At 51.2% G+C, this 17125-nt stretch overlaps 1 protein-coding gene across 3 annotated transcripts; it reads left to right on the forward strand.

Annotated features, from left to right (window-relative positions):
- Nucleotides 1-895: 895 nt before the first annotated feature.
- Nucleotides 896-14807, forward strand: LOC123232503 (zinc finger protein 2 homolog). Of its 3 annotated transcripts, XM_044658952.1 has the most exons (5): nucleotides 896-1078; nucleotides 4818-4944; nucleotides 6554-6646; nucleotides 11942-12084; nucleotides 14630-14712. In XM_044658952.1, exons 1-4 carry the CDS (start codon nucleotides 1043-1045, stop codon nucleotides 12058-12060), a joined length of 375 nt encoding a protein of 124 aa, XP_044514887.1. In that variant the 5' UTR covers nucleotides 896-1042; the 3' UTR covers nucleotides 12061-12084; nucleotides 14630-14712. The 3 variants fall into 3 exon arrangements, with proteins under 3 accessions (XP_044514887.1, XP_044514888.1, XP_044514889.1); XM_044658953.1 differs by lacking the exon at nucleotides 11942-12084 and having other exon boundaries at nucleotides 14630-14807; XM_044658954.1 differs by lacking the exons at nucleotides 11942-12084; nucleotides 14630-14712 and adding an exon at nucleotides 8467-10734.
- Nucleotides 14808-17125: the final 2318 nt, after the last annotated feature.

A 17125-nucleotide genomic window follows, 5' to 3' on the forward strand; every position in this document is an offset into this window, starting at 1 on the left:
GGCTGTGGAAACGAGGGCAGACGAGGAGCTGGGGCAGACCTAGGAAAGGGTGGAGGGCAGAAGGGTCCGGAAGCCCCTCCCACAGAAGCCTCCTCCGCGTTAATTCTCTTGCACTGGCCTTGGACAGGGTACAGAACGTGGCTGGCCGCGGGCTCCTGGAGGGCAGGAGCCACCCAGCGCTCGTCCGCCTAAAGGAATGAATGAATGAATGAATGAATGAATGAATGAATGAATGAATGAAGGGCTTACTCAATGCATAGTGACAGGCACCAGATGCCAAGAGGCGCGGCCTCTTTCAGGAGCCCATGGCTCGGAGGCTGAGAGGGAAGGCTCGGGGCCACGCAGTGGCAGGGCAGGTTGAGAGAGTGCAGCAACTAGCAAGGACAGAGAGAGCCTACATTTCCCAGAAGGCCTGGCGGTGCGTCCTGGCTCCGGGCACACCTCCGGCGCTGTCCCCTTGGTTCCGTCACTTCCGCCTCTGACGCCTGGGAGCGGGCCCGCGCCTGCTTCTCCTCCCCTCCTCCTCAGCCTCTGCCGCTCCACTGACCCTGCCCTCTGTGACCGCGCATCTTGGGCCAGGCGAGTCAGTGCCGGAAGCCGAAGGAACAGGCGGAAGGGTCCGCCGGGCTCCTGCCGGGGGAATCTCTGGGGAGAAGAGAAGCCGCGCTTCGGCCGGCCCCCGAATACACTCATTGGCCAGGCCAGGGGGGTGGGGCCGTCTGTAACTAATCGGGTATCACCTCGGCGACCTGGCCCCACCCGGAAACGCCCCCTCCCCAGTCGCCTGCTCCCATTGGGCACCTCCTCGGGGTGGCATTCGAACTGGTTCCGCCCCCTCCCTAGTATGGACACGTGCAGTGTGAGTGGTCCAGCACCTGGTCGCGTCTCCTTGCTAGCAAGGTCAGCTCTCCGACCTTGGCATTCCGGGCTCCCGGGCTTCCGGACGTCCCAGGGTAGCTCTCCCTTCGTGGGGCGGGGGCCGAGGCGGCCCCTGTCAGCTGCCCAGGAGGAGGAGGAGGAGGCGGCGGAGGAGGCAGTAGCGATGGCCCCAGTGCCCCCGGCAGCCGCGGCTCCCCAGGTGAGTGGCGCTGAGCTCCCCCCACCCCTCGGCCCCCCGTGACCCTTCCGGAAACCAGACGTGAAGCCCCAGACGTCGTCGGGTCAGGGCTGAGATTTTACAGAAGGGGAAACTGAGGCCCGGAGAAACGTGACTGGCAGGATGTCTGCCTTCTACCCAGCAGAGGACCCAGATTTAAGTCCAGGCCCGTAGACTGGGGGTCCCCCCCCATTCCTTCACATTTATGGTGGGGAGCCTTTCTTCCCAAGGGGAACAAAAGTAGTGCCTTGTGGGAAGTCAAGTTTGGAAGCAGAGCATCCTTCCTGCCTGGCTCTCTGCTGTCAGGGAAATTCTCTCCCAGGGCCCTTTGCCGTCAAGAAGAAAACGCTTGGGACCTCGAGTGGTGCCAGGAGCCCATCCCTTCCCTTTGGCCTGGCTACTAGAGCATGTAGTAGCAGAAGGGGGCAGCTGGGTAGCCGCAGTGCATAGAGAGTCAGGAGACACTTCCTAGCTGTGTGACCCTGGACAAGTCACTTAGCCCCCCTGGCCTAGCCCTTACTTGTACTTCATATAGCCGTATGGGTTCTAAGACAGAAGATAAGGATTTTAAATGAATAAACAAGTGCTGATTGATTAGCTGACAAAAATATGCTCCTTGCTTTGGGCCGTCCCTTTATAATTATCTGAATCCCTTTATCTGCTCTTGTACCTGTGTGAGCTCAGAGAGACTCTGCCCATCATCTGTGATGCTGTGGGTCTGCCTGCATCTTGTGCTGTGACTGCCAAGAGCCCCGAATAGCCTTGTCACAGATGACAGCAAATCCCTCTAGCACTCTTGACTTAACAAATTTGTTGTGAGTTCGAGTCCTGCTGTGCCTGTCTTTTCCAAGAGCACACTGAGATCTCGGGAGAGGAAGTGGCTTTCCTGGCAGTGGGAGGCATCCTTTGCTCTCATGATTATGATTCTATCCTTGTTCCTTTTGCTTTTAAAAGCATCTCGGTGGCTGGCTCCTTTCGGGCCCTCTCCCCATCGGGCTCTCCCTTGTGTCACAGAAAAACTCTCCGGCAACATGAATGGGCCTAGTTAAAGCCCCCGAAGCTCTCCGGCTCTGCGGAGAACAAGGGTGTTCTGGGACGAGCCCGGCCCCCCTTACTTCAGCTGAAGGCCTGCCTTTCACGGATCCAATCGGAGTTCCCTTCCCACGTCTCTTGAACTCTCTTTGGGTTCCTTTCTCGTCTGCCAGGCAGCGAGCACCTCTTTGCTGCCACTGGGCCTCTTTTCCGATTTCAGACGTCTGGGTGTCCGCAGGCCTAGCGCCGAGGGTCAGAGGGGAAGGGTGGGCTGGCGGCGTCTCTCCGAACCCTCCGGATATCATTTCCACAGTGTATGAAGGAGCCGCCTTCCAGCAGGAAGGACTTCTGGCCCGCTGGAGGCGTGGAGCGATTTGCTTTCCTTTGTGTGTGTCTCGAGTTTGGCATTTGGTTGATGTGCGTTTGGGCTTCGTTAACAGGAGAGGCCCCGCAGAGGGCCGTTACCTTCAGGATGTCCCCTCCAGAGTCAGCGTCTTGGGCCTGAAACTTCCAGGAAGGCATGTGGTCGGGGTCGGGGGAGGAGGTTTCGGGGCTGTGCAGGGCAGAGATGGGCTGCCTGGAGAGCAGCTACGCTTTGGGGAGGGCAGATACTTTGGCTTTTGTTTCGCAAAGGCATTTTTCTCTCAAAAACGTGTCACCGTCCTGGGAGCTTCCTTATTGGGCCAGTGAGGAAACTGAGATTCTGGAGGGGGGAGGAGTTGCCCCCACCGTGACTCTGGCACTGGGCTAAGCCTGGCACGCCCAGCCAGATGGCCTCTAATGGTTCCTGCCTCTCCAGCCTCCACAGTGCCGAGCTACTTAATGTCGGCGTTTCCTTTTCATCACATCCCAGGAGGAAAGATGGACTCCCTGACGGCCAAGGACTTTCTCCCAACAGCTCTTTTCTGAGCCTCCTGTCCCCCTTCCACCCCGCCGTGTAATGTAGCTGCTCCAGGCATTATTGTCCAAGCTACACCTACTTAACCACTGTTGTCCATATTATGGGAACAGAGTCTGGGGAAATGACTTCCCCAGGGTCACACAGCTAGTAAGCAAGGCCACATTTGAACTCAGGAAGAAGATGAGTCTTCCTGACTCCAGGCCTGGGCCTCTATCCACCAGCTACTCATTGACTACTTGGTTTTAATGGCTGTTGGACCTGGAGAATGCTGCCAGTCCCCATAGAAGAAAGGCCGGCTTATTAAGTCCAGAGACTCCGTTTTCATCCCTGGCTCCTGACTCTGTCCATGTCAAGGTTTTGTGAATTTTAGGCTTCCCTGATGTTAAGCAAATTCAGAAAACAAAAACCGCCCTGACCTTCCATCTTAGAATCCATACTGGGTTATCGGTTTCAAGGGGGAAGAGTGCTCAGACCATGGGGGTTATGTGACTTGTCCAGGGTCACGCAGCTAGGAAGTGTCTGAGGCCACATTTGAACGCAGAGGTTGTCTGGACTCTAGGCCTGGCTCTCTTTGCACCGAGCTACCTGGCTGTCCCTTAGTCAGGGGTTAGGAACCTCCTCCTCCTCCTCCATGCTTCATTAGGCAGGTGAAAGGGAAGGGATGGGCTCCTGGAACTCTTCAGAGGGCCAAGAGTTTTCTTTGGTGATGGTGAATGGATGCGGGAGAGGAAAGGAGCCCCGAGGAGAGAGCCAGGCAGAAGGAGACCGACACCAGGCCTGGCCTCCCATGAATTCCACCAAAAGAGGCCCAGCTGCGGAAAATGCTCTCCCCCAGGTGAAGGGAGGGCGCCATTTCCAGCACCCTGGAGAGCAGAGGGCAGCCAGCAGGCTAGGGTGCTGGGGAGTGTGGCCTGGCCAAGGAGAGCTCTGGGAGCGGGACACGGAGGGAGGCCCAGGGAGTCCGGCCCTTGAGAGAGCAGTTTCAGCTGAGGGAAGAGTCTGGGAATGAAGAGTGAGCTCGTGGGTGGCGTCCTGGACGGAAACTCTGACCACTGCACGAGAGGAAGCTTTGGGCAGCGAGGCCATAGGCGTAGATCACGGCCTCTTGGGCTCTGCTTATCCTGGACCCAGCTGGGAAAAACGGGGGTGCGGGCCAGGCTGCCAGCGGCCCTCGAGGCTGGCGGGGTGCTTTGTGTTGGAGATAAGCCCCTTCTTGGTGCTCTTACAGCCCCTTTGGGTCAGGCCCCACCTGGCAGAGAGGGGAGAGTTTGTGGCCCGGAGTCAGAAGACGGGGTTGGAGGCTGGACCCTGCGAGGGAGTGAGTGTGGCCTCTTGTGGAGGCGGGGCGGGGGCGCCCTCCGATGAAAGCCCGGTGTAGACACAAGCTACCCTCCGGCCGTCTCCGCCACGTGCTTCTCAGTATCGCAGCGTCCTCTTAATTGCACGACTTACTCTCAGCTGGAGTAAGTGATGATCAGAGTGAGCTCACTTCGGACCGAGGCGCCAGAGTCCATGTTTAAATGAGGACATGGACGTCGGAGCTTGTAGCGAGGGGCCTGGCTGGGGTCCACCTATCCTTGGGGTCACGGTCTTTGGGCGACGCTCGTTTTACCCAGAAGGAACTCGACGGTTCTTTCTAGTGAAATAAAAATCATCTTATTTTAAGAAACAAAAACAAATCCCGGAGCGGCAGGGAGCAGAGGGCCGTGAACGTTACTCCCCGTACGTCCTCCGAGCTGTCGGAAGGAAGCTCCATCCCAGGGCAGACACCTGTGCTTGGTCTTCCAGGAGTCGGTGACCTTCCAGGACGTGGCCGTGGACTTCTCCCCGGAGGAGTGGGGGCGCCTGGCCCTCCCTCAGAAGGAGCTGTACCGGGAGGTGATGCTGGAGAACTATGGGAACCTGGTGTGCCTGGGTAAGGGACTCCCTGGGTCATTGGGGGGCTTCTACACAGACCCAAGAGAACGCTGGTCCTTGGGGGGGGGGGTCCTGACCCAGAGCATTTGGGTGGCTTCCCCTGGGAATGGCTGAAGGATCCTGAATTTCCTTTTGGAGGCAGCCAGACTGCCTCCCACTTTACGATTATTTGGGTCTCCTTCACTCGGCCCTGCCTTGGCTTCCCCCAACCCAAGTAAAAAGAAGATAGAAGGCCTTGGTGCAGTTCACTCTCCTCCAGGGGCTTCCCCAGATTTCTGGCTGGCCCCATTCCCATTCCTGGGGCTCCCCCTTCTTCCAGGCCTCAGCTTGAGTCCCCTCCTCAGGAGGAAGCCATTGCCAGACTCTCTTGGTGTGCTGGAGCCTTCCCTAGTGGCTGCCTCTTGCCTCTTTAGTCCAGAGCCCCAGGAGGCTAGGATTGTGCCACCTTCTAGTCACCCTGGGGAAACTGAGGCACCCAGGAGGTCCTTAATGAGGCGGGATGGGCCAGCTCAGACATCCTGGTGTGGATGGGGAGCCCATGAGACACAGTGGGCACCAGGCTGAGGTCTGTGCAGTTAGCCAGAGCTAATGTGGGAGAAGGTGCCCTCATCACCCCATTACATAGAGGGAAACTAAGGGCCCACAGCTGAATTTGAACTTGGTCTTCCTGACTCAGGCCCAGGGCTCTCTGCTGCATTCTGATGGCCTCTAGTGACCAGGCTAGGCCCAGGGCTCTCTCTCTCTTTTTTTTTTTTTTTAAACCATTAACTTCTGTGTATTGGCTCTAAGGCAGAAGAGTGGTAAGGGTGGGCCATGGGGGTCAAGTGACTTGCCCAGGGTCACCCAGCTGGGAAGTGTCTGAGGTCAAATTTGAACCCAGGACCTCCCATCTCTAGGCCTGGCTCTCAATCCACTGAGCTACCCAGCTCTCCTCCCCTCCCCCCCAATCTCTTGCAAGCACTCTGGTGCCCCTAATGGCCGCACCAGGAATTGACCCTTCCTGACTTTAGGTCCAGCACTCTGTAGTGGCTGCACTAGGAATTGGCTCTTCCTGACTGGCCCAGTGGCTAGGGTGCTGGGCCTGGAGTGAGGAAAACTCATCTCTCTTGAGTTCAGGCTGGTCTCAGATGCTAACTGTGTGACCCTGGACAAGTCACTGAAGCCCACTTGCCTCAGTTTCATCATCTGTAAAATGCTAGGGCCTGGGAGGTGGCTGGGCCAGACCAGATTCAGGGCCAAAGCTGGACCCCCAAAACCCCTCTTTGAGCTTTTTTTGGGCCCCTGTATCTGTGGTACTCCATCCCCAAGGCTTCTGCCCATTTTCAGGATGAGGAGACTGAGGCCTGACCAGATTTGGCTCCGCATTTGGCGCTGTTTCTACTCCCTTGGGCTCCACTCGCTTGCCTCATCCCTGCACCCATGCAGGGTGGGGGCCCTTAGTGGGGTGCAAGTCAGATGGACGAGTTTGCCTTGAGAGCCCTCCCTCACCCACTGACACCGTCCCGTAGGCACGACAAGGGCGTCCCTCCAAATTCCTCTGAAGGCCTGGGGGGCTGGACTCAATCCCCAGAGGACCGCTCCCAGCCCTTTCTGTTCCTTCTGAGCAGGGCTCGTGGTCAAACCTGATGTGATCAGCCGGCTGGAGCGAAGGAAGGCCCCATGGAGTCGAGGGGGAGAGGAGCCAGGAGGCAGCTGGGCAGGTGAGTCATTATAGGAAGCAGATCTGGGGGTCCTTGTGGGAATCCCAGGGTGAGGCCTGGATCCTGGCATGCACTGAGACTCACTTCTGTTGGGAACTTCAGAGCTTCTCCTGCATCTGCTTGGCCTCTCTGGGCTTCTCCAGGCCCCATTTCTCCCATGGTGCTGGCATTTCCTAGGCTGCCCAGCCACCCCTGAGGGGGGACATGCTTTGGGGAGACCTCTTTATGGCCTGTGCCCTGTGTTAGGGTTAAATTAGGAGTTTTGACAAATTAAGAGAGTAGCTTTTAATAATTTAAGTTTTAATGAGAATATAGTAGACTTGTAAATTAATATTATCTCTTTAAGCCAGAGAAAACTTATAGCAGCTTTTAACAATTAACAATTTAGTTTAATTAAAATAGAGATAGGCGCAGCTGGGTAGCTCAGTGGAGTGAGAGTCAGGCCTAGAGACAGGAGGTCCTGGGTTCAAACCCGGCCTTAGCCACTTCCCAGCTGTGTGACCCTGGGCAAGTCACTTGACCCCCATTGCCCACCCTTACCAATCTTCCACCTATGAGACAATACACTGAAGTACAAGGGTTCAAAAAAAAAATAGAGATAGTAAAAGAATATAATAAAATGAATATAGTAAAGGAGAGAAATTTAGTAAAGAGATAGAGAAAGAAAATTTCCTAATGTCTATACTAGTTATCCTATAACTGCCTATATCTAACTATAATTGCTTGTAACTACTGCTAATAACAAGCACCTCACAAAGTTCCAACCCAATCCATCCCAATCAAAATCAACCGAATCAGTGTTTAATCTAACCCCAATTAGGGCTGTCAATGAAGACCAGCTACCTCCCAACTCATAAGAGGTCAAAAAGTCCTCTAAACACTAAAGCCAAAAAACCCTCTCAGTAGGCTCAGGCTCGCCTTTATATTCCAGCAACTAAATGCCAACCAGCAACCAACTTCCCAGTAACTGCCAGCCCAGCCCTAACTCAGTAACTGACCGCTCAACTGTCAGCAACTGACTCCTTTTATAACCCTTTTCTACCTCACTTCCTGTCTCTATAGTTTTGTAAGATTAAAATTAATATCCAATAACTCCAAGTATTATGTTTTATAAGATTTATTAATAATCACTTGAAGTTAAAGAAATAAAAGAACAAAAGTAAAAGCCTGAGTAAAAAGAGTTTTCCTAGCCACATTTGCACAAAAAAAGAGAGGTGGGGTCACACACAAACTTTATCTCCAAAACGTAAGGATATAACATGAGGACGAAAGTGGGATGCTGGGAATTGGAGTTCTGGGGAGCAGATTCTAAATATACAGTTTCTACTTCCTGTCAAGGTGGGTTGGTTAATCTCTATGGTAATAGGACCTCCAGGTCCTCTGTTAAATTAAAAAAGGAATAAAGAATTCCTTTTTTATACCTGACTGAGCCTGGAGAGATGGGAAGCCTTGTCCCCTCCCCTTGGTTCATCATCTCTTCAGTAAATGGGAAGTGAAATGGGAAGTGAAGATGACGCATCTGGTCCGGCTCTGCCATGTCTTAACCTTTTCCTCTCTTTTGAGTGATGACTTTTTTTCACTGTGTCTGGTTCTGATGCCCTGGCTCCCTGCTTGGTGGGCTGCACCTCCTGGCAGTCTTCTGTTGCTTGGGAAGCTGATGTTCTGTTAGAATTTTTCTTACATAGTTTTGACTCTCGTGGATCTACGGATTCTGCCCTCAGCCTCCGATGTCATTCTTAGGCTTTCCTATTTAGCAGGGGACTCCCCTTGTTTTTTGTGCCATTTCAATTAATTAATTAATTAGTTTATTTCTGTTTCAGGCTGGGAAACTAGACCTGAGACTGAGGAGTCGGCTTCAGAGCTGGACCTCTCTGTGGAAGAATTGTCTCCAGAAGGCCACTTAAGGGGTGTACCTCTTCTCACCAAGCTGGGAGAAGCCTGGGAATGGGAGGCTGGGGTAGAGAGGCAGTGGAGCAATGAGGAGGGATATTCTAGACAAGTAAAAGGCACTCAGAGGAAACTTTCCCATAAATCAAGAGGTCGTGAATATAAGAAATATGGCAAGAGTGTTAGTCTGGGGACAGGTCTTTTACTGCAACAGAAATTATCTGTAGGAAAGAGAGTCCATAAATGGGATGCACATAGACAAGGCTGCAGACTGTATCCAGAGCTAAGAAAATGTTCTAGAATGTTCTCAAAGAAGATATTTTCCAAGCATGATGAATATGAGAAAGCTCTAGTTTGTAATGCAGTTCTTACTGAAAATCATGAACTTCATCCTGGAGAGAAACTTTATGAATGTAACGAATGTGGCAAGGCGTTCCACCAAAGGGCCCAACTTACTGTTCATCAGAGAATTCACACTGGAGAGAAACCTTATGAATGTAAAACTTGTGGGAAGGCCTTCCGGCGGAGCGCAGAGCTGAATGTCCATCAGAGAATTCATAGTGGGGAGAAGCCATATGAATGTAATCAGTGTAGAAAGGCCTTTCGAAGGAAAACACATCTTACTGTACACCAGAGGATACACAGTGGAGAGAAGCCTTATGAATGTGGGGAGTGTGGGAAGGCCTTTCATCGGAGCTCAATGCTTATTCAGCATCAGAGAATTCACACTGGAGAGAAACCTTATGAATGTAGCGAGTGTGGGAACGTCTTTCGCTGGAGGACTTATCTTACTGTCCATCAGAGAATTCATAGTGGAGAGAAACCTTATGCATGTGATGAGTGTGGGAAGGCTTTTCGCCAAAGGTCACAGCTAACTCTGCATCAGAGAATGCACACTGGAGAGAAGCCTTATGAATGCAGTGAGTGTGGGAAGGCCTTCTACCAGAGTACTGGCCTAACTCTACACAAGAGAATTCACACTGGAGAGAAACCTTACAAATGTGCTGAATGTGGGAAGGCCTTCTACAGGAGCAGAGGACTTAGTGTACACCGGAGAATTCACACTGGAGAGAAACCCTATGAATGTAAAGGATGTGGGAAGGCCTTTCGCCAGAGCTCTCAGCTGACTCTGCATCAGAAGATTCATACTGGAGAGAAACCTTATGAATGCAGTGAATGTGGGAAGGCTTTCCGTTTGAGTCGAGGACTCACTGAACACCAGAGAATTCACACTGGAGAGAAACCCTATGAATGTCATGAATGCGGGAAGGCCTTTCGCCAGAGGTCTCAGCTTACAGTACATCAAAGGATTCATACTGGACAGAAACCTTATGAATGTAATGAATGTGGGAAAGCCTTTGGTCAGAGGGCCCAACTTACTCGACATCAGAGAGTCCATAGTGGATGTGAACCTTAGGAATGTGACACGTGTGAAGGCTTTCTGCTAGAATACATTATTTATTGAACGCCAGAGGATTCATACCGAAGAAAACCTTATGAATCTGGAAAAGTAGGACTTAGTCAATAGCAGATGACTCTTAGAGGGATATAACTTTATGAATGTACTGATGTAGGGAATGCTTTTTTTTTAAAGCAAACATCATGGAAGAAGTTTAAAATGTATTTAACATGAAAACCCTTTCATCAAGAATATGGAACTTACTGAACATCAAATCCATATTGGAGAGAAGTATTATGTGTAAAGATTTTAGCCAGAGGCACAATCTTTTACTAAAGTTAGGGAATTCAAACCCAAATTTTGTAGTGAAGTAAGTCCTTGCTTAATTTCCCAAAATAGTTCTTACAAGCCTCTTCTCTCATTAACTGTCTTCCTCACACATAAAACACTTGGAATCCTAATTTACTATGAAATTTTTGGATATCTAATTGGATATAATGAAACTGTTTCCTGAAAAATCCTGTGAATTGCCATCCATGCTTTTAATCCTTCCTGTCACTGAGGAAGAACCATCTCTAGACTTTGCTGAAATTTCTTCCTTCAGTACTTCTGCAGAATTCCTTTCCTTCTACTAACCTTCTCTTCAGCATCTACCTTCAGCAATCATCTAATCCTATTTCCCCCACCCACCCCTTCTACCAACCATCAGGGCTTTTCTGTATTAGAAAACTACCTGAAACCTGCACCAGCCAACTACAACACATTCTGCTGACAAACAATAAAAAAAATCTGCCTCCTTGCAGCCTTCCTTGTTGTCCTCCTTTTTTCCTATGCTTTGAAGCTGAGTTTATGCCCCACAACACCTCATCCTGAAATTGCTCCTCCAAAGTTCACCAAAGTCCTCCTCTTCAGTCTTTATCCTCTAAGAATTATGTGTCAATTATCAGCAACTCGAGTCATTTTTCCTTCTCGATACTCTGTCCCTCCTTGGCTTTCAGGACAGGTACTGTCTCGCTTGATAGCAGCTCCTACTATGTAAGAAGTACTTGAATGTTCGAAGAGCGCATTCCCACCCTCCTTTTACAAATGAGAACATTGAGATTCCCAAGGCTTGACTTGCCTGTGGAGCTTTTCATGCCCCAGTCTTCTCTCTCCCCGTAGTCACCATTATGATGATGATAACTCAGATTTGCATAGTGTTCGCTTCAAGGTTTCAAAGGGGACAAGCATGATCTTGTAGGAGCCCCATAACAACTCTGGAAAAGAGGTGCTCTTATTTCCATTTTGTGACATTGAGGCTCAGGGTCACATAGAGAATAAACTTCCTGTGCTGTGCCCATTTTAATACACTGTGCTGCCCTTCTGAGAGCTAAAGTCCTGCCTTCTATCTGCCCCATCTTCATTCCAGTGCCTTTGCTCTATTAACTACTCTCTGCTTATCCTGTATAATATATAGCTTATTGGCACACAATTGTTTCCTTGTTTCTTCCCCCATTAGGCCACAGGCTCCTGGAGGACAGGGACTGTCTTTTTCCTCTGTATCCCCAGAGCTTAGCTCAGTGCCTGGCAGATAGTAGGGGCTTACCAGATACTTAGTATTTATTTAGACTGACTGACTAGGAATCTGAACTTACTTCCAAGGTTTCAAGTGCATCCTCCAAGGGTTCCTCTCCAAACCTGAGCCAGCCTGGCTTGGGAGCTGCTGCTGGTGATACGTTCCACCATTCAGCTCATCTCCTACATTCAGTACCTCTATATCGGTTCTGTTTTTTTTCACTGTCCTTCACCAAGTCCTGTCCTGCCATGAAAATGTCCCTTGTATCGGTTCTTTCTCTTCATTCCCATTTCACCCCTCTCGTAGGCAGAGGCAACCATGCTTATGTCAGAGCCAGAAGGGATCTGGGTGTGTAGCGCCTCTCCATTATTTACTAGCTTGGGCTACCAGTCAAGTTGCAGGGTGTTTCCTAATCTGTAAAATGGAGTTAACACTTGTAGGACTTGCCTTACAGATTTGTTGTGCGGCCTTACTGGGAATCTAAAGACCTGCATCAACCCAGTTGCTGGTTGGGCTGGTCCTTATTCTTGCCTGGAGGGATTAGCACAGCTGCCTTACCAGACTCCAGGCTAACGGGCTGGAATGGCCAGGCTCCAGGTACCTGACTTCTCAAATCTTGACTGCAGTTCTCTTGCCTTTCATTAACGCTCGAGGTCACCCCAATGTTCATGAAGTACTTACTATGTGCTAGGTATTCGCTGGTGCCCCGCCTCCCCTGCCCAGGAGCTCCCATTCTAGTGGGGACGACAGCTCTATGTGGAATAGAAATGGAAGTAATCTCAAGGAAAGCATTAGCCTGGGGAAGAGGGTCGGCCTGGTATCAGCCTGGAGTCCTCTGGCTAACACAGATAGGAAGCAGAGGGTGGAATGGAATTCCCTCTTTTATGGCTTTAAAGCCATTTCACGCTTAGTCTAAGGTCGAGCTTCATTGGTCGAATTGTGTTTTCACCTAATTCAGAGATCGGAGTTGGTGCGGTTTCCATCCCACTCTTGCCTGTATAGATCTGGGAATTGTCTGCATTTATGGGAGCCGCTGAGATTGGCAAGTAAAGTAGCAGAAAGAAGCCGAGAGGGCCCAGGACAAAGACTTGGGAAACTGAACCCATGTAGGGTGGGCATGACCTGGAGGAAGCTCCAACAAGGGAGGCTTTCTCTCCTTTAGTGGCTCCTCTCCCTCGATCCATTTAGGCGTTTGTTTAGATACTTTCAGGCCAAACCGCAGGGCCACATCCTTCTTTAGGTGTTCTCGTTACCGGGGGATGGTCCAGAGCACTTGGTTTGCAATTACAGGTATTTTGGAACAGTCGAGTGCCAGGCCGGAAGTCAGGAAGACTTATCTTGAGTTCAAATATGACCTCAGATACTTCCTAGCTATATGATCCAGGGCAAGTCACTTTACTCTGTTTTCCTCAGTTTTCTTGTCTGTAAAATGAGCTGGAGAAGGAGATGGCAAAGCACGCCAGTATCTCTGCCCAGAAAAACCTCAAATGTGACCCTCACAAAGAGTCAGACACACTTGAAAAACCACCGACTGACAAAATACTGAAATTACTCACCGTGTCCATTTGCCAAAGGACAGTTCTATAAAGATAGAGGTCAAGGACCATCTTAACAATTGCCTTCCCCCTGCTTTGCCCTTTGTCACCCCTGATGCCTAACTAGGGGTTATTGTATTGAATTGGACATGGAAAACGTGTCCTTTGGCATTTGTACTTCATGCTAAGTTGTTGAATTTGTAGTACAGAGAAGCCCTTGAAATGGGTCCTGAGCTGCCCAAAGGTCCCTTCTTTGTTGCCTGCTGAGCCCTGGCTCCATGCAAAGGCTCACATTCTCCTGGGATGGCAGTCTACGTGGCTTTAGTCTGCTTGCTTATGTGGAGGGAGCTTTCCAGTCTGGTTAATCAGAATAGTCCATACACGTTTAGAGGCAGACTGGTATAGCCTGCTCTAGGAAAAGGCAAGACTCGGAGCTAAGATGACTCCTGTGTAAAGTCTAGGTCCCTGCCCCCCTCTCCACCATGCCTGAGGACATTTCTCACATCACCTGCCCCTCTTCCATCAGCCCCAAAGGAGCACTTCCTCCTTCCCCTGACTGGGGTAAGGCTCACATGTAGTGTGAGGGTTGTAGTTTGGGCACTCGGTCTCTAAAAGGTTGGCCATTACTGGTCTAGGTCATTTGGGTACTCCCCTTCCCAGTCATCCCAGCCATCCCAGCCATGACCACACTCTGGGGAGCTGGGAGTCCAGCCTGGAGAGGAACGAGCTACCTGGGCTACTTTGGGTGCCCTCCCTAGAATAGGGCAGAATGTGGTTTCAGTGTCAAGTCCTGGGGGAACGAACTTTTGGGCAGTTTTGGCTGGGATTGCAGAGAAAGTCCTGGAGAATCTGGAGTGCAGCCTAGAGAAGAATGAAGAGCCATCTTCACAAGGGAAAATCCAAAATGCTGACGTAGGGTGGTCTGCCATTATTCCCTGAAAGATTCAAAAACTTGAGTAAACTGCAGAGAGAACATGCCCCCAAATCACATTGCAAAGGGCGTATTGATTACCAGCATCCTGTGTGGAAAGTTGCCATATCTCTAAGCTGTATGAGTTTAAATGAAATGCACATTAAGGGCTCCTTGAGAAATGTATGTGAAAGAACCAGGTGGTCATCTGTGATCATCTCTAGCTCGCCACCTATGGGGAATGGGTTGGAGAATTCATTGGTTTCAGGGATTTGTTGTTTAGGAATTAGTCCTAAACCTAATTCTTTGTAGGAAATGTGGATGATGGCTGTAGTAGACATAGGAGTGGGTGGTGGACTGGGTTCTGCTCAAAAGTTCTGAATAGGAGATGCAGTCTTTGAGAGAGCAGAATGGGAGGAAGGAGCAATTGCTGAGAATTGGGCAATGGCATGGGTGTACCAGGCTCGCCTGAAGAGAAGGGGTGCTAGAAGGCTAAAAGGAGAGCAGAGAGATGGAAGAGCAGGGGAGATCATTGTAGGCCTTCCTACTCTGTCAGCCCTCTCCAACAAAGTTCAGATTTGTTCTGAGAGACCTAAGGGAAGTTCTTAAATGTCTCTTCCCACCCCCACCCCCATTTCCCTGCCAATTTGTATGCATAACTTTTGCTCTCATATATCCTTGTTTGTTTTCATCTCAGCTTTTCCCTGTGTGCTGATTATATGCTGAGTCCATGCTGAGAAAATAGAAATGGAGAAAATCAAGAATTAACTGGAAATTAAAAAAAAAAAATCAGAGAAGCAACGAAACTTTTGTGAGTGTTATTATTTTTCTGTCCATAGTGTTTGCAGGTTGTTTCTCCTTCCTGAATCTGTAGGCTGCTTGGATGCAGGAAGCATATATCTGCCTTTTTTGCCAGGCACATAGTAAGCACTTTATAAATGCTTGTCATCTGCACACCTGTGATCCTAACTAGCTGAGGGCTCAGAGGCAGGCCCTGTAGCCTCAACCTGTCTCATTTTCCATCTGTGAAATGGGTTCAACAGCTTCTTAGATTTCTTGTGAATAGAGAAACGAAACTGAAATGTGAGCTTATGTGAGGTTTTGACCTTATTATTATTATTTGACCTTATTATTATTACTGTTTTCAGGTTGACACCTTGTTCACAAATATCTCACTTTCAGTTCACAGCAACTCCAGGAAGTAGAGGTGTTATGACTTCCATTTTACAGAAAAGGAATTGAGGCAGACAAGTTGTGTCCCACCTAAGGTCACAGAGAATAGCACCTGAAAGAATGTCCCAAATCACAAACAATACAAATGAAAACCAAAACACCCATTAGAGTGGCAGAGGACACAAGACGTCAGAGTAGCTAAGGTTGGAGGAGTTGTGGGAAGAAAGGCACACTAGTACATTGTTGGTGGAACTGAGTCAGGCCAACCATTTTGGAAAGTCATTTGGGATTACAAAAATAGTGACTAACAGCACCTGTGCCATCAATCCTATCCAACCAAATATTCAGAGCCACCAAGTAGACACGCATCAGCTGGGAAATGGCTAAACCAGTTGTGGTCCATGACCGCAACGGAATATTGTGGTGCTGTAAGAAGCCTGGAACCTGCTATAGGAGCTGATGTGGAGGGAAGGTCCACGGGCCCCGCCCCCTATGTGTGCACGCTTCTGCCGCATCAATGGTGTGTGTGTGTGAGTGGGGAGGGCCTCCTGGAGACCCTGGGGTTTCTGCAGGAATAGGGGGTCCCGGGTGTGGCCACACAAAACCCTTTGGAGGTGGGGGGCAGGAAACCAGCATTGATTAAGCACCTCCTGTGTGCAGGGCGCGCCTTGGGGCAGTCCTTTCGTTTTATCCTCTGGCATGGCTCAGTTCCTGCGCCACTTGGCTGCCCCCATAGATTGGGGCGGGGAGTGAAGGGAAATAAAGGAAATTGGGGAGCCAAATGGGATCCCCCAATAGGCGCCTCCTTCACCTAGGGTGGAAGGACATTAGCTAGTCCAGGACTTCAGGCATGCGCACACGTCGCTGGGGCCTCTAGACTACATTTCCCAGAAGGCTGTAGTCACCACTCCCTTGTTTCCAGGTGGGGGCGTGCACAGCTTCCGCGGCCTTACGTCACTTCCATCTTCTCCTCAGTGGCCTCTGTTCCGGCCTTGGTTGCAGCCGCGGCCCGAGCCCTGGCGTCCAGGGTCAGGGTGAGGGGAGAGCGCGGGAGCCAAGGCGCGAGACAGCGGCTTCCGGAGTTTTGGACGGGTGGGGGAGGGGCGCCGGTTCCGGAGGGCTCCGGCAGCCACGCTCTCCCGCAAACGGGTGCGCCCATTGGTCAGGCCTAAGGGGGGTGGGTGGAGCAGCCCGGGGTTCTGCCCCCTGGGGGTGTGGCTGACTCCTCCTCTCCCCGCCCTCTCTCCCGGTGCCTGGCAGGCATGGCTCCTCCCCCGCCAGCCACTGCCCTCCAGGTGAGTCGCGCAGTAAACTGGGGACCGGGCGGGCTTAGTTTGGCATAGAGGGGGCAGGGCTGGGGAGAACCCGTTGCTTCTTGGGTGACACTCCCCCCCCCGCCCCCAGGCAGTGTGGGAAGGGCGCTGCGAGGGAGAGGGGAAGGAGGCCCGCCAAAACCAAATGGCCGGGAGCCCCGGAGTGGGGGGCTGCGAGAGGGTGGGGGAGAGATGGCCCCCTAAAGCCAAGGGTGGTCCCGCCCCGTAGGTGTCTCCCCTCCTCCCCCTCTCCCCTGCCTGAGCCTCCCGTGGCGACCCCTCCCTGTCCCACTCCCAGCTGGCAACCCCGCACCGCACCGGCTGGGGTGAGGGACTTCCAGCAGACCTTCCCCCCCAGCCCTCCTCTGCCCTTTGGCTGATGTTCCCAGAATTTTATTTTTGGAGATCTTCCAAGAAGTGATTTTTCCTCTTTAAACCACACACAGCTGCTAAATAGCCGTCTGGATTCGAACTCAGGTCTTCTGACTCCAAGTGCAGCACTTGGTCCATTTCACCACCAGCTGACTAGATTCTTGCTTTGGTTACAGCTTTCAGGTGGTCCAGATGCCCTTCAGCTTCCTTTCCTTGATCTGTTTTCTAGTTGGGTCCTTTGCCCTGAGACTTTGCTTTGTAAGGTTTGCTTGGTCCTTCTTTTGCCAAGCTGTCAATTCTCCTTCCAGTTCTTTTCCCGGCAGCTCTCCTTTCTT

The sequence above is a fragment of the Gracilinanus agilis genome, chromosome 1 (genome assembly GCF_016433145.1).
Source record: "Gracilinanus agilis isolate LMUSP501 chromosome 1, AgileGrace, whole genome shotgun sequence".
In the NCBI taxonomy this organism is placed as follows: Eukaryota; Metazoa; Chordata; class Mammalia; order Didelphimorphia; family Didelphidae; genus Gracilinanus; species Gracilinanus agilis.